Genomic DNA, 12503 nt, shown 5'->3' on the forward strand with positions numbered 1-12503 from the left:
CCATTACTGTTAATTAAAGAATCGAAAAGAAATTTACAGAAAACAAAACCACCATGTCCCTCTGTTCACTACCGATTACATCAAAACCATGAACTCGACTCTTTCATCCAAATCTAAAAATGCAGAAGAGTTATAAATCATCTATTTAGACTATTTACAAATTTATAGATCCTAACATCAGGATTTGAGAATGAATTTTGAATTCAAACATTTGAATAAAAAGTCAACGGAAGTTGCATTGTCCAAATTGGAGCTAATTACAAAATTTTCAGAAGATCAATCTACTTTACGAACATTTGATACATATTTTCAGAAGATTTTATGTTGATTCCAATACCTACAAGACACTGGATCTCGAATTCAATCATCAAACCTATGAAGAACTAAATACTCATGCTCTTTGTCGATTGCAGCCATTGCTGCTACTCCAATCAAATTCGTTTCCACAAAAACTGATAATCGTTACTTTTTCCATTAATTTTTCTCCCATTTAAACGATATTCACCGTTCGATATCGATCCAACCCGAACCCTGATTAAATACCCACAATCCATCAGTTAATTTAATTAAATAAAACAAAAATCGTTACCTTCGAACATCATCATCAAGCCTCGCTATGAACCATTGCTGTAAATCGACAGACATTTAGATGATTGATTACTGTGTACGCCTCTGTTGTTACCTCTGCTTCCGATCGAACTGAAAGAACACACCCACAACTTGTATCGACCGGTTTATATGAAATAAGATTTTGGGCTTAATGGATCTATATAACAAAACACAAATGGGCTTTTCTTTTCTTGGACTCCTTCTTTTATATTAATGGACTTTTTGTTAAAAGAGGTATAAATTTTATTAATGGTTATTATTATTATTATTATTATTATTATTATTATTATTATCATCATCATCATCATCATCATCATCATTATTGATATTATTACTATAATTATGATTTTATGTGAATGGTGACGGCAGGATCGATGATAATGATGATGATAACCCCATTTATGGTATGTTCGATTACACCACGATTTCCACTCGATTGTTCAAACTCTTGTCCTCTCGTTAAAGGTATATTTTATTAAAACCTAAACTTATTCATTTCAAATATTTATAATATTTAGTTGAAGTATTAAAAATAAATAAATACAATAGATGAACCGAATAAGATAACCATATGTTTTGATATGAATATGATATTAACATATGATGGTGAAGATTGTAAAATATAGTACTTAAGATAATAAATATAAATATTAATACGATATGTAGTAATACATGTATATAAAGACGTAAATTATATTACTAAAAATACATATGCGTATAAGTAAACCCTACATAAATAAATACATGAATATGATTTAAAAATGATATACCAATAGATAAATTTTAAAATATAAAATCAATACATACAATTATTATGATATACATATCAGTTATACAGATAAATTAAAATATTTTTATGTATAAATATATTAATGCATATTTGAAATAACAAGAGTAATTTGTGTGTATATATATATATATACTTATAATTAATAGATGATGATAATATGATTATGATAAATATTATTATTATTATTATTATTATTATTATTATTATTATTATTATTATTATTATTATTATTATTATTATTATAGTTATTATTATTATCAGTATTATTATTATCATTATTACTAAAAGTATCATTATTTCTAAATTTATAAAAACTAGTATTATCATTGAAATTAACATTCTTATAAAAATTATCATTTTTTAATATTTAAATTATTATTATTATCATCATTAGGAACTATCATGATTTTTATCATAATCAGTATTATTTTTATCATCATCATCATCATTATTACTAGTAATATTAATATATCAAATAAAGATTATTTATATAAAAATATACTTAATAAATACAACTTAACTATATTAATATTTTTTATATAAAATGAATATGTTTATATAAATAATGAAACCTATAAATTATTAAATATAAACAATTACATCACTAAAAAATAATATATACATTTGTTCAACTACGATTATATGTTTTAATATATATATATATATATATATATATATATATATATATATATATATATATATATATATATATATATACTTGATATAGGTTAGTGAATCCGAGGCCAACCCTGCATTGTTCAGTTCCGTCGTATGCATATCTTTACTACAAAATATTGTATTGTGAGTTCATTTGATTCCCTTTTACTCTTTATATTTTTGGGACTGAGAATACATGCGCTGTTTTTATAACTGCTTTATTAAATGCTTTTGAAATATATTTTGAACTGAGAATACATGAAATGCTTTTATAAAAGTTTGACGAGATAGACACAAGCAAAACATTCCTCGAATGAATTATTATGCAGACAGAAGTTCTGTGAATTATTATTGAATTAGTTGGACGTGATAATTGCCACTAATTGTTGTGAATATTTTTTCCCTGAACATTATTGCTTGGTAACCTAAGAATTAGAAACGGGTATGACCCTAATTCATTCGAATCCTAAAGGTAGCTACCGGGTTTAACACCCACACCCAGAATGTTCACTAGAGGGAAGAGCTAGTGGGTGTGGTGTTTAGTACTTCGAGGTTTATATATTATACAGACGAGATGTTCTGTTTTGGGGATATTATTGATGCACATTATATGTTAAGGTCGGTTACCATGTTGAGCAATGAAATCAAATTGAATGTTATGTATCGAGCGAATGATTTTTATACACAGATTATGTGTATTATTTTTGTACACGAGATATGTGTACGGTTATTTAAAAATCGCGAGGCAACCTACGGGGGAGAAAAGGATACGAACCTACTCTGCTAAGCATTATGAAAAATAGTTTTGTACACGAGATAGGTGTACTGTATTTGAATCTTGTGGTCTATCAAAATGATGAATTTTATTGCTTATGATAACCTATGAACTCACCAACCTTTTGGTTGACACTTGAAAGCATGTTTATTCTCAGGTATGAAAGAAATCTTCCGCTGTGCATTTGCTCATTTAAGAGATATATTACTTGGAGTCATTCATGACATATTTCAAAAGACGTTGCATTCGAATCGTCGAGTTCATCAAGATTATTATTAAATCATTTGTAGTTTGGATATATTATGAAATGGTATGCATGCCGATCAACTTTCGAAGTAATGAAAGTTTGTCTTTTAAAAACGAATGCAATGTTTGTAAAAATGTATCATATAGAGGTCAGAATCTCGCAATGAGATCAAATGTAATGTATTCGTCCTGGTGGATTAGGACGGGTCGTTAAACATATTTAGGTCAGTACCTCGCAAAGGGACCAAATGTTGAAGATTTCGTCCAGGTGGATTAGGACGGGTCTCTACAGGTGGTATCAGAGCTGGTTTAAGCTGTCTCGTGGGCTTAATCATAGAGAGGGTTCTCACAGTGTTACCTGTGATGAAGCATTGAATCTTACTCCTCGCGGTCCGATTATGGTTGGATTTTCCGAGAGGCAGGGCTGTAAAATCAGTGTCTGAGGTATGCTCAGTGGTCACCAAGCGGTTAGCTGGGAAGGCACTGAGTGGGATGCGTCCCCACTGTATCTACAATATATATATATATATATATATATATATATATATATATATATATATATATATATATATATATATATATATATATATATATATATATATATATATATATATATATATATATATATATATATATATATATATATATATATTGAAATATATATTTGTTATGCCAACCCTCTTGCAACTACGACTTCTCGCCGTCATTGCACTTATGATTAAGAGGTGTAGAATATGATGTGTAGGATGGTGGAGCGTAGCGTGTCAAAGTAGTCAAAATTGAAACGACCCGTCCTAATCTATCCGGACGAAGTCCATATTGATTATAAACGATTCATAATAGTTGATTACATCGCGAGGTACTTGACCTCTAAATGATACATTTTACAAACGTTGCATTCATTTTTAAAAGACAACCATTCATTTCATTGAAAGTTGACAGGTATGCATACCATTTCATAATATCCAAACGATAAATGACCTAATCTGTCATTTACTTAATAATAATCTCTAATAAACTTCAACGACTCGAATGCAAGGTCTTTTGAAATATGTCATGAATGACTCCAAGTAATATCCTTAAAATGAGCTAATGCACAGTGGAAGATTTCTTTCAAACCTGAGAATAAACATGCTTTAAAGTGTCAACCAAAAGGTTGGTGAGTTCATTAGTTTAACATAAATAATCATTGCATAATTTTAATAGACCACATGATTTCATATTTCTATTTCTCATAAACATACGTCCCATGCATAGAGACAAAAATATCATTCATATGGATTGAACACCTGGTAACCGACATTCACAATATGCATATAAGAATATCCCCATCATTCCGGGATCCTCCTTCGGACATGATATAAATTTCGAAGTACTAAAGCATCCGGTACTTTGGATGGGGCTTGTTGGGCCCGATAGATCTATCTTTAGAGTTCGCGTCAATTAGGGTGTCTGTTCCCTAATTCTTAGATTACCAGACTTAATAAAAAGGGGCATATTCGACTTCGATAATTCAACCATAGAATGTAGTTTGCGATTACTTGTGTCTATATCGTAAAACATTTATAAAAGTTGCGCATGTATTCTCAGTCCAAAAATATAAAGGGTAAAAAGGCAAATGAAACTCACGCATATAATTATTGTAAAACAGTTAATAAAACATTTGCATGTATTTTCAACACCAAAAATGTAAAGAGTAAAAGGGAGCAAATGAAACTCACCCAATGTATTTTGTAGTAAAAATACATAGAACGACATTGAACAAGTATAGGGTTGGCCTCGGATTCACGAACCTATAACATTCATATATATATATATATATATATATATATATATATATATATATATATATATATATATATATATATATATATTAATACCTATACTTGTAATCGAGCGAATATATATTATTATTAATGATATAATTATTATGTTAACACTTATATTCATTTTGCATAAAATTATTAAATTTTGTCATATATAAATATATTTGTATGTATTTGTTTGTTAAAATAGTACATTAGTAATACTAAAGTAATATTTGAAATAATAATAGTGATAATACTAATAATAATGATAATATTATTTATACTTCTACTTCTATTAATAATAATATTAATGATAACTTTTAATAATAAATCACATAGTAATGAAATATCAGTAGTTTTTAATAAATTAAATAATTTAATAATAATGATAATGAACATAATACTTTTTGATATTAAAACTTAACACTTTAATAATAATAATCGTAAAAAATCTTATTACTAATGGTAAACTTAATAATAATACTTTTATTAATAATAATGAAAACAATTCTAAAATGATACCAATACAATTATTAATAAAAGTAATAGTACTTTTATTGTTTTTATCCTAATATCAATAATCCTATTAATAATAATAATAATAATAATAATAATAATAGTATAGTAATAATAATAATAATAAAAAGAAATGAGACTACCTTCGAAGGAGTTAAAATAAAAATATCTATCCAAGCTTAAAATCGAACCCGAGACCTCTCACTTAAACAACACCCCTTCCAACTACTGCACTGCAACTACATTTCTGACTTAAACTACGCCTTCTATTTAATTAACCCGTAACTATTTTTCAAACCCAATAATCCATCAGACACGGCCCAAAGTACTTCGGCCCAACTGTTACAGCTATCTGTTGAGGGAAAAAAATAATTGCAGCTTCCTAGGTTTGAACTCAGGACCTCCTGCCTGGCAAACCAATTACTAAACCATTACTCTGCTTATGCTTTTCTAAATTAATCCCCACGTTTATCTAATTTAACCTGTAACTATTTGTTGTTTTCTCAAACTAAAACTCTAAACTTAAAAGGAATAAGTCATCCTATATATATCACTGTCGGTCACTACTTCACAGATAAACATTAAAATAAACCAAGTGGAATCTGTTTTTAAAAAAATATATCACTCCTTTTTCAAGATCTGGGATCATATATCCCATCTTTCTTCTCCATTGTCGAATAACAAAAAAAAAATCATCTTTAATCATCTTAATTGACCTCATCAACTACAACCTTCATTAGACCACAACATCGTTGAATTGGACCGATCATAAAATATCACGAGCAGCAGTAGCAGTCGAAATTAAATGGCTGTTGATCATCATCGAATAATAATAAGCAGGTGTGTATAATTTAAACAAGAAGGTGGGTTTTTAGCTAAAGTACTAAATCGAATGATGGTGATGATGGATCCAATCAACACGACAGGAAACATAAACAGGTTAATGGTTCGAAGAGCAGCAGTTCGATTGGTGATGGTTTGAAGGTGGTTACATGGTGACGGTTGAAGCATTAAAGTTGCTGTAACAGTAGCGACAGAATATAAGGCTAGGATAAAAAAAATTACGAGCAGTATCAGCAACAATACCGGTCATGTGGGTTTGTTTTGATGGTTCATTCTTGGACTGAATTAGAAAACGAACGGGATAGGGATAGAAATAAGATAGAAGCAGCGAAGGAATGAAGGAGAAAATAAAAGGGTGTTTGTTGTGGGTTGTTGGTGTTCGAAGGATAGCAGCAACTAACAACATAGTATTCAGTTTTAAGAGTGGTTGTTTGAGTATGTTACAACCGAAAACCACAACAATAATCGTTTAATGATTTATGGTAATGTGATGGGTTTTCGAATAAGAGTAGGAAATAGATAAGGAGAGAGGGAGATAAAGATGGGTTTCTTGGCTCATTCAAATAAAAAGAAACAGGAAGTAGTAGTAGGCTATACAATGGTTATTGTGATAATAATTTTCATAGCTCGATGGTGGTGACTACGGTTTATATTTGGTTTCAAAACAGAAAAGGAGAGAGAGGAAATAAGGGAGAGAAAGAGTGGTGGTGTAAGGTGGTCCATAGGGTGATACGGTGGTGATGGAGTGTGAATCAAGGTGTTGAGGATTGCGGTTCACCATGGTGGAGGATGAGTGTGGTGGCGGGTTGATCAAGGTTGTATATGTATGTGTATATATAAACTATATATATCTCTCTGTAATTATATGTTATGTAATGTATATATATTGTATAGGATATATATAGAAGATAATAATAATAGATGTGGTTAGTTGTTACCAGGAAAGTGATATTGATCAAGTGAATATTTGTTTATATTACATAAATTACTAGTGAAAAGGATCTGAAATAGAAAGAAAACGAGATAGTGGGGTGATGGGTTTGATTTGTAGTGATTGCAAGTTGATGAATTGGAATATGATGATTGGTTTTGATATACTTGGTAATTGATAATGATACTAGAAAAGAATTCCAAATGGCTGAATTACAGATTGTTAGTTTATATAATGTACAAGGTGTAAAGGTTCTCAATAGACAACGAACACAGGGAAAGTAAAATAACATATAAAAAAGATGAATATGACTACTAATAGAATTTGTTCATATTGTAAATGATTTGTACTGTTATTCAATCACCTACAGTTATATAAAAAGATTTGAAATTGATCCCGGGATATATATATATATATATATATATATATATATATATATATATATATATATATATATATATATATATATATATATATGTCAGTATTTATATTTTGTATTTAATTGTTGTTATTAAATAGATAATAATAACAATAATAATAATAATAATATAATAATTATATTATTAATTATACTAATAATACTAATAATCATAATAATATTATTAATGATAAAATAAATTGTGTTATTTTCTATTAATCATAATAATGATAATAATAATAATTTATAATAATAATTCTTAATGATAATAGTAATAACAATATATCATATATATTTATATATGTAGCTTCATTTTAAGTTACTCTTAATTATTTTGTATCTTATTTTACATATTTAATTTTAAATGTTTAATTTTTATAATTTCAAATTATTATATGTATACTTACATTTATATTTGTGTATACATATTTATTTACAAACAATTGTTCGTGAATCGTCGAGAGCAGTCGAAGGGTAAATGAATACATGAACACAGTTTCAAAGTTTTTGAGATTTCAATATTACAGACTTTGCTTATCGTGTCGGAAACATATAAAGATTTAAGTTTAAATTTGATCGGAAATTTCCGGGTCATCACAGTACCTACCCGTTAAATAAATTTTGTCCCGAAATTTGAGCGAGGTCGTCATGGCTAACTATAAAAATGTTTTCATGACGAATATGCGTTGATAAATAGAGTTTTATCATCATTGAATAGTATAGATAAAACAATTTGATTTATGCGAAGAGTATAAGTGAAGCTATCGCAAAAGAGTGAAGTGTGTAAAGGTATAATCGTTTTAACCGATGACGTAGTTATGATTGATTTCCGGAATTCATGGGATTTAAAGAAAATCTTCGTAACAGGTTTTGGTTCTTTGATGATTAAGGAAATCATGATCTCCTTTGATTAAATGCAATAATCTGTTTCGATTGCTTTGTCAGATATTTCTCTATAAATCCACCCCCTTTGTTTCCTTCTTTCCATACCTCACATCTTCTAGTCTTTTTCCTTAGTTCATAATTTAAAACATTTGCCAATATGCTCCATCCCATTCTGATCCTTGATATATTCTTAACTTTCATATCTGTCATTCTTCTCTTTCATCTACCGCCAGAAGAATCTATTCACTTCTATTATACTCTTGGGTTTATAATGTTTCTAGTCCTCCCGTGTCTTTATATTGCTATATGCATCGACATATATAGTTTATAATTTCTGGGTGGTTGTTGGGTTTTATATCTTTTCTTATATTTCGATGTCCCTGCTTCTGTCTCCCCTAATCATTGTCATCTATAGTTAATGCTCTCTCTTATTTTCTGCGATTTATAATCCAATTTCTATTTCAGAGCTTCATTCTTTTGTTTCCTCTTCTTGCGATTAAGCACAGCTTGTAATGGTCCAGAATTCGCAAATATGAATTTCGGAATGAACATTGTTAATATTCTAAAAAGGAAATCGTAATGGCACGATCTTAATTTGGTAAATTACCAGAATATCCGGAAAGATAGAACTATCAAGAAGATATGTTCTTAATATGTTTGGAGATTGAGTAAAATGCAAGAGTCGTGTAAATGGCACATGATGATGGTACTGTGAATCATCACGTTTCATTAGAAATTCAGCATGACTTACTGTAATATAATCACGTTGATCAAGTGTCATTATATTATACTAACTCATGCATCAGTTTCCAACACTACTTCAAAAACATTCATAAATTAAATTCGAATTTTTTCGTAATTTAGAAACTAACACAGTTTCCTTTTATGATATAACACAGATAGCGCGGAGAGATAATTAATATCGGACGAGAATATTTATGAAGATATCTTCAAAAATATTGAGGATATTTATAATGAAAGATACGATAATATCTTGGAATGTTAGAACCAAATTGTGATGAAGAAATTCATTCACGGTGATTTAGAGCGGTTTAGGAGTAGGGTATTCGCTAAATATTTCATCAAAAACAGAATCATCAGGATTCTTTAAATACAGGGTTTGGTCCTTGTATTTGTCCTTGGTCTCCTTCATGTTTGCTCGATTCATTTTTCAGAACTCAGAGATCTGATTCGTAAGCTAGAGTGCTTTTCAGAATTTCAGAATGAAAGTTCATAATTCTATGAGATAAATGTTATATGTATACATATAACTGTTGATGTAGAAATGCTACGAGATTCAAAATACTGATTGCTGATTTCCTGTAATTGGTATGACAATTCTCATTATAAGATATGGATGAGTATATGGTAAGGTTTTAATGAACAATCCTAATGGTTCTTCGGAGAGACTTAAGTAAATGAGTAATGAAGTTGCTGCTAAGTTTTCTGATAATGTGATGGGGTGTAAACGGTTCTCCGGTAACGATGACGAAAGACAAACTTATAAATCAAGGTTATAATAAGGTTAATCCGAGTGAAAATCGAAGTTGATTTGCTGAAGCTGTGACAAAATTGGCTACTTTGGAAAGGGATTGCAAAGTTATTTTCGGTAATAACAATGCCAACGGAGCTAGCACAGATAAGTGTTAAGCGTTTACTCAGTTTCTAAGAGTTTCTCAGGTGCATATTTATGCGCATCAATCTTTTCTTCCGTAGATGAAGTGCGATTGGTACATCTTCTCGATTGAGATGTTTTTCAAAAATCATGAAAGGTTTGAACGCGAAGTGTAATCGTCAAAATACAAATGAGATTTAAGATGAAATCAAGTGGCAAACTTGAAGAATTGTTTAGTTTCATATGTTATAATCAATATTTTAACTCATTTTAATTGTCCACTGTTAGTAGTCCTCAGTTGATTATTCCACAGTTAGCTAGGAACAGTTAGCTAGGATTTTATTAGCGTGGATTCTTAACAAATTTTCTCATAGTTAATTTGTTTGTTTCTAACAAATTTATTCCATCAAATGTTTTTTTCATTATGCCACTTGTTAGATTTCTGATAGGTCAAAATCCAAATATGAAATTTGAATGAAAATGGTTATTCTGTGGTGAACGGATTCATATATCTGTGGATATAAGTAGGATAGGAAATGACTGTTGAATCAGATTTGAAGAATGTACAATGTAACTTATTAATGTGAAATCTTAAATATTCCTCGGGTATTACCTACCCGTTAAAATATTTTCATCATTAATAGTTTGTACGAAAGAATTTTTAATCACAATCTTTATGAAAATATATATACATATATACTTTCTTCATATGTAATCATGGATTTAATGAGTCAATATAATATTAGACTCATTTAATTTTTCGGTTTAAGCTAGAATAAGTAATCTCTAAAACTATTAGGATCCACATATTCTTCGCAGAATATTGATGAAGTTATGGATCAATACTTCATCGTTAATTATTAGGATCCACATATTCTTCGCAGAATAGTAATGAAGTTATGGATCAATACTTCATTGTTCATTGCTGTTGGTACTCCTTGGTATCTATGGTACGTATGATGTTGATGTTCGTGGAATAGATTGTGAAATTGAGGCTTGGGATGTGGATGTTATTGTTGGTGGTACTGTTGGTGCCGGTAATATTGCTGAAGGTGGTACATTTTGCACCATATTCTCCACATTGATCACTCGAGCGCGAAGTTCGTTGACTTCTTATATTATTCTGGGATGATTGTCGGTCGTAACAAACGAATGAATAAAGTTTAAAATTTTAGATAGAATCTAATCGTGGCGAGGTATTCGGGAAATGAGTATGAAAATGGTGTTTCTAATAGGTTCACCGGTAAGTGCTTCAGGTTCTTTGCCAAGAGGGAAATTTGGTTGATGAAAAGGATCGCCTTCTTCTCGTCTCCATTGATTTAGTCGACTACGAAGTCATCAGATTAATTGGGGATGGATGATTGATTGATTCATTCTGGTGACGCTGCTTTCGGAGCTGGAGTGGGACTCCATTTCCGAATCCGAGGGACTTGAACTAGTGTGAGTTCCATTGCGTACGATTGAATGAAGGGTTTTTCGATATGAAATGATTTCCGACTATTGAATGGTATTCTAATTAAATAGAATATCTATATATAGATCAGAAGATTTCGTAGATTACGGAGGAATTTACGAAATATATCAGGCAAAGTTTATGGTAACAGATACGCTAAGATATGGATTAGCAGATACGCTAAGATATGAATTTTTGTCTATACACTATTCATGCAATAAATGCAGTAAGATGTGCTTAGACTAAGAATGATAAGCAATTAATTTTCGACAAGAAATGATAAGTAAAACTTTTGACATGCAGACCAGGTTTAAGTCTAGACTCATTAATGTAACCTAACAACTACTAGGTCGAAGTACAGACTTCACTAATGCATCCTAACAACTACCGGTTAGACACACTAATGCAGACCTGGTTCGCTAAGACCACCGCTCTGATACCAACTGAAACGACCCGTCCTAATCCATCCGGACGAAGTCCATATTGATTATAAACGATTCATAATAGTTGATTACATCGCGAGGTACTTGACCTCTAAATGATACATTTTACAAACGTTGCATTCGTTTTTAAAAGACAACCATTCATTTCATTGAAAGTTGACAGGTATGCATACCATTTCATAATATCCAAACTATAAATGACCTAATCTGTCATTTACTTAATAATAATCTCTAATGAACTTCAACGACTCGAATGCAAGGTCTTTTGAAATATGTCATGAATGACTCCAAGTAATATCCTTAAAATGAGCTAATGCACAGCGGAAGATTTCTTTCAAACCTGAGAATAAACATGCTTTAAAGTGTCAACCAAAAGGTTGGTGAGTTCATTAGTTTAACATAAATAATCATTGCATAATTTTAATAGACCACAAGATTTCATATTTCCATTTCTCATAAACATACGTCCCATGCATAGAGACAAAAATATCATTCATATGGATTGAACACCTGG

At 30.0% G+C, this 12503-nt stretch overlaps 1 protein-coding gene across 1 annotated transcript in view; it reads right to left on the reverse strand.

The window, feature by feature from the left end:
- The window catches only part of LOC139857826 (uncharacterized), a 398536-nt gene that overhangs the window by 348491 nt on the left and 37542 nt on the right, over positions 1 to 12503 (reverse strand). Inside the window, exon 4 of the mRNA XM_071846664.1 lies at positions 11987 to 12004. Within this exon, the coding sequence (XP_071702765.1) occupies positions 11987 to 12004 (18 nt within the window). The remainder of the gene's footprint in view (positions 1 to 11986; positions 12005 to 12503) is intronic.

This window comes from Rutidosis leptorrhynchoides, chromosome 7, assembly GCF_046630445.1.
Source record: "Rutidosis leptorrhynchoides isolate AG116_Rl617_1_P2 chromosome 7, CSIRO_AGI_Rlap_v1, whole genome shotgun sequence".
In the NCBI taxonomy this organism is placed as follows: Eukaryota; Viridiplantae; Streptophyta; class Magnoliopsida; order Asterales; family Asteraceae; genus Rutidosis; species Rutidosis leptorrhynchoides.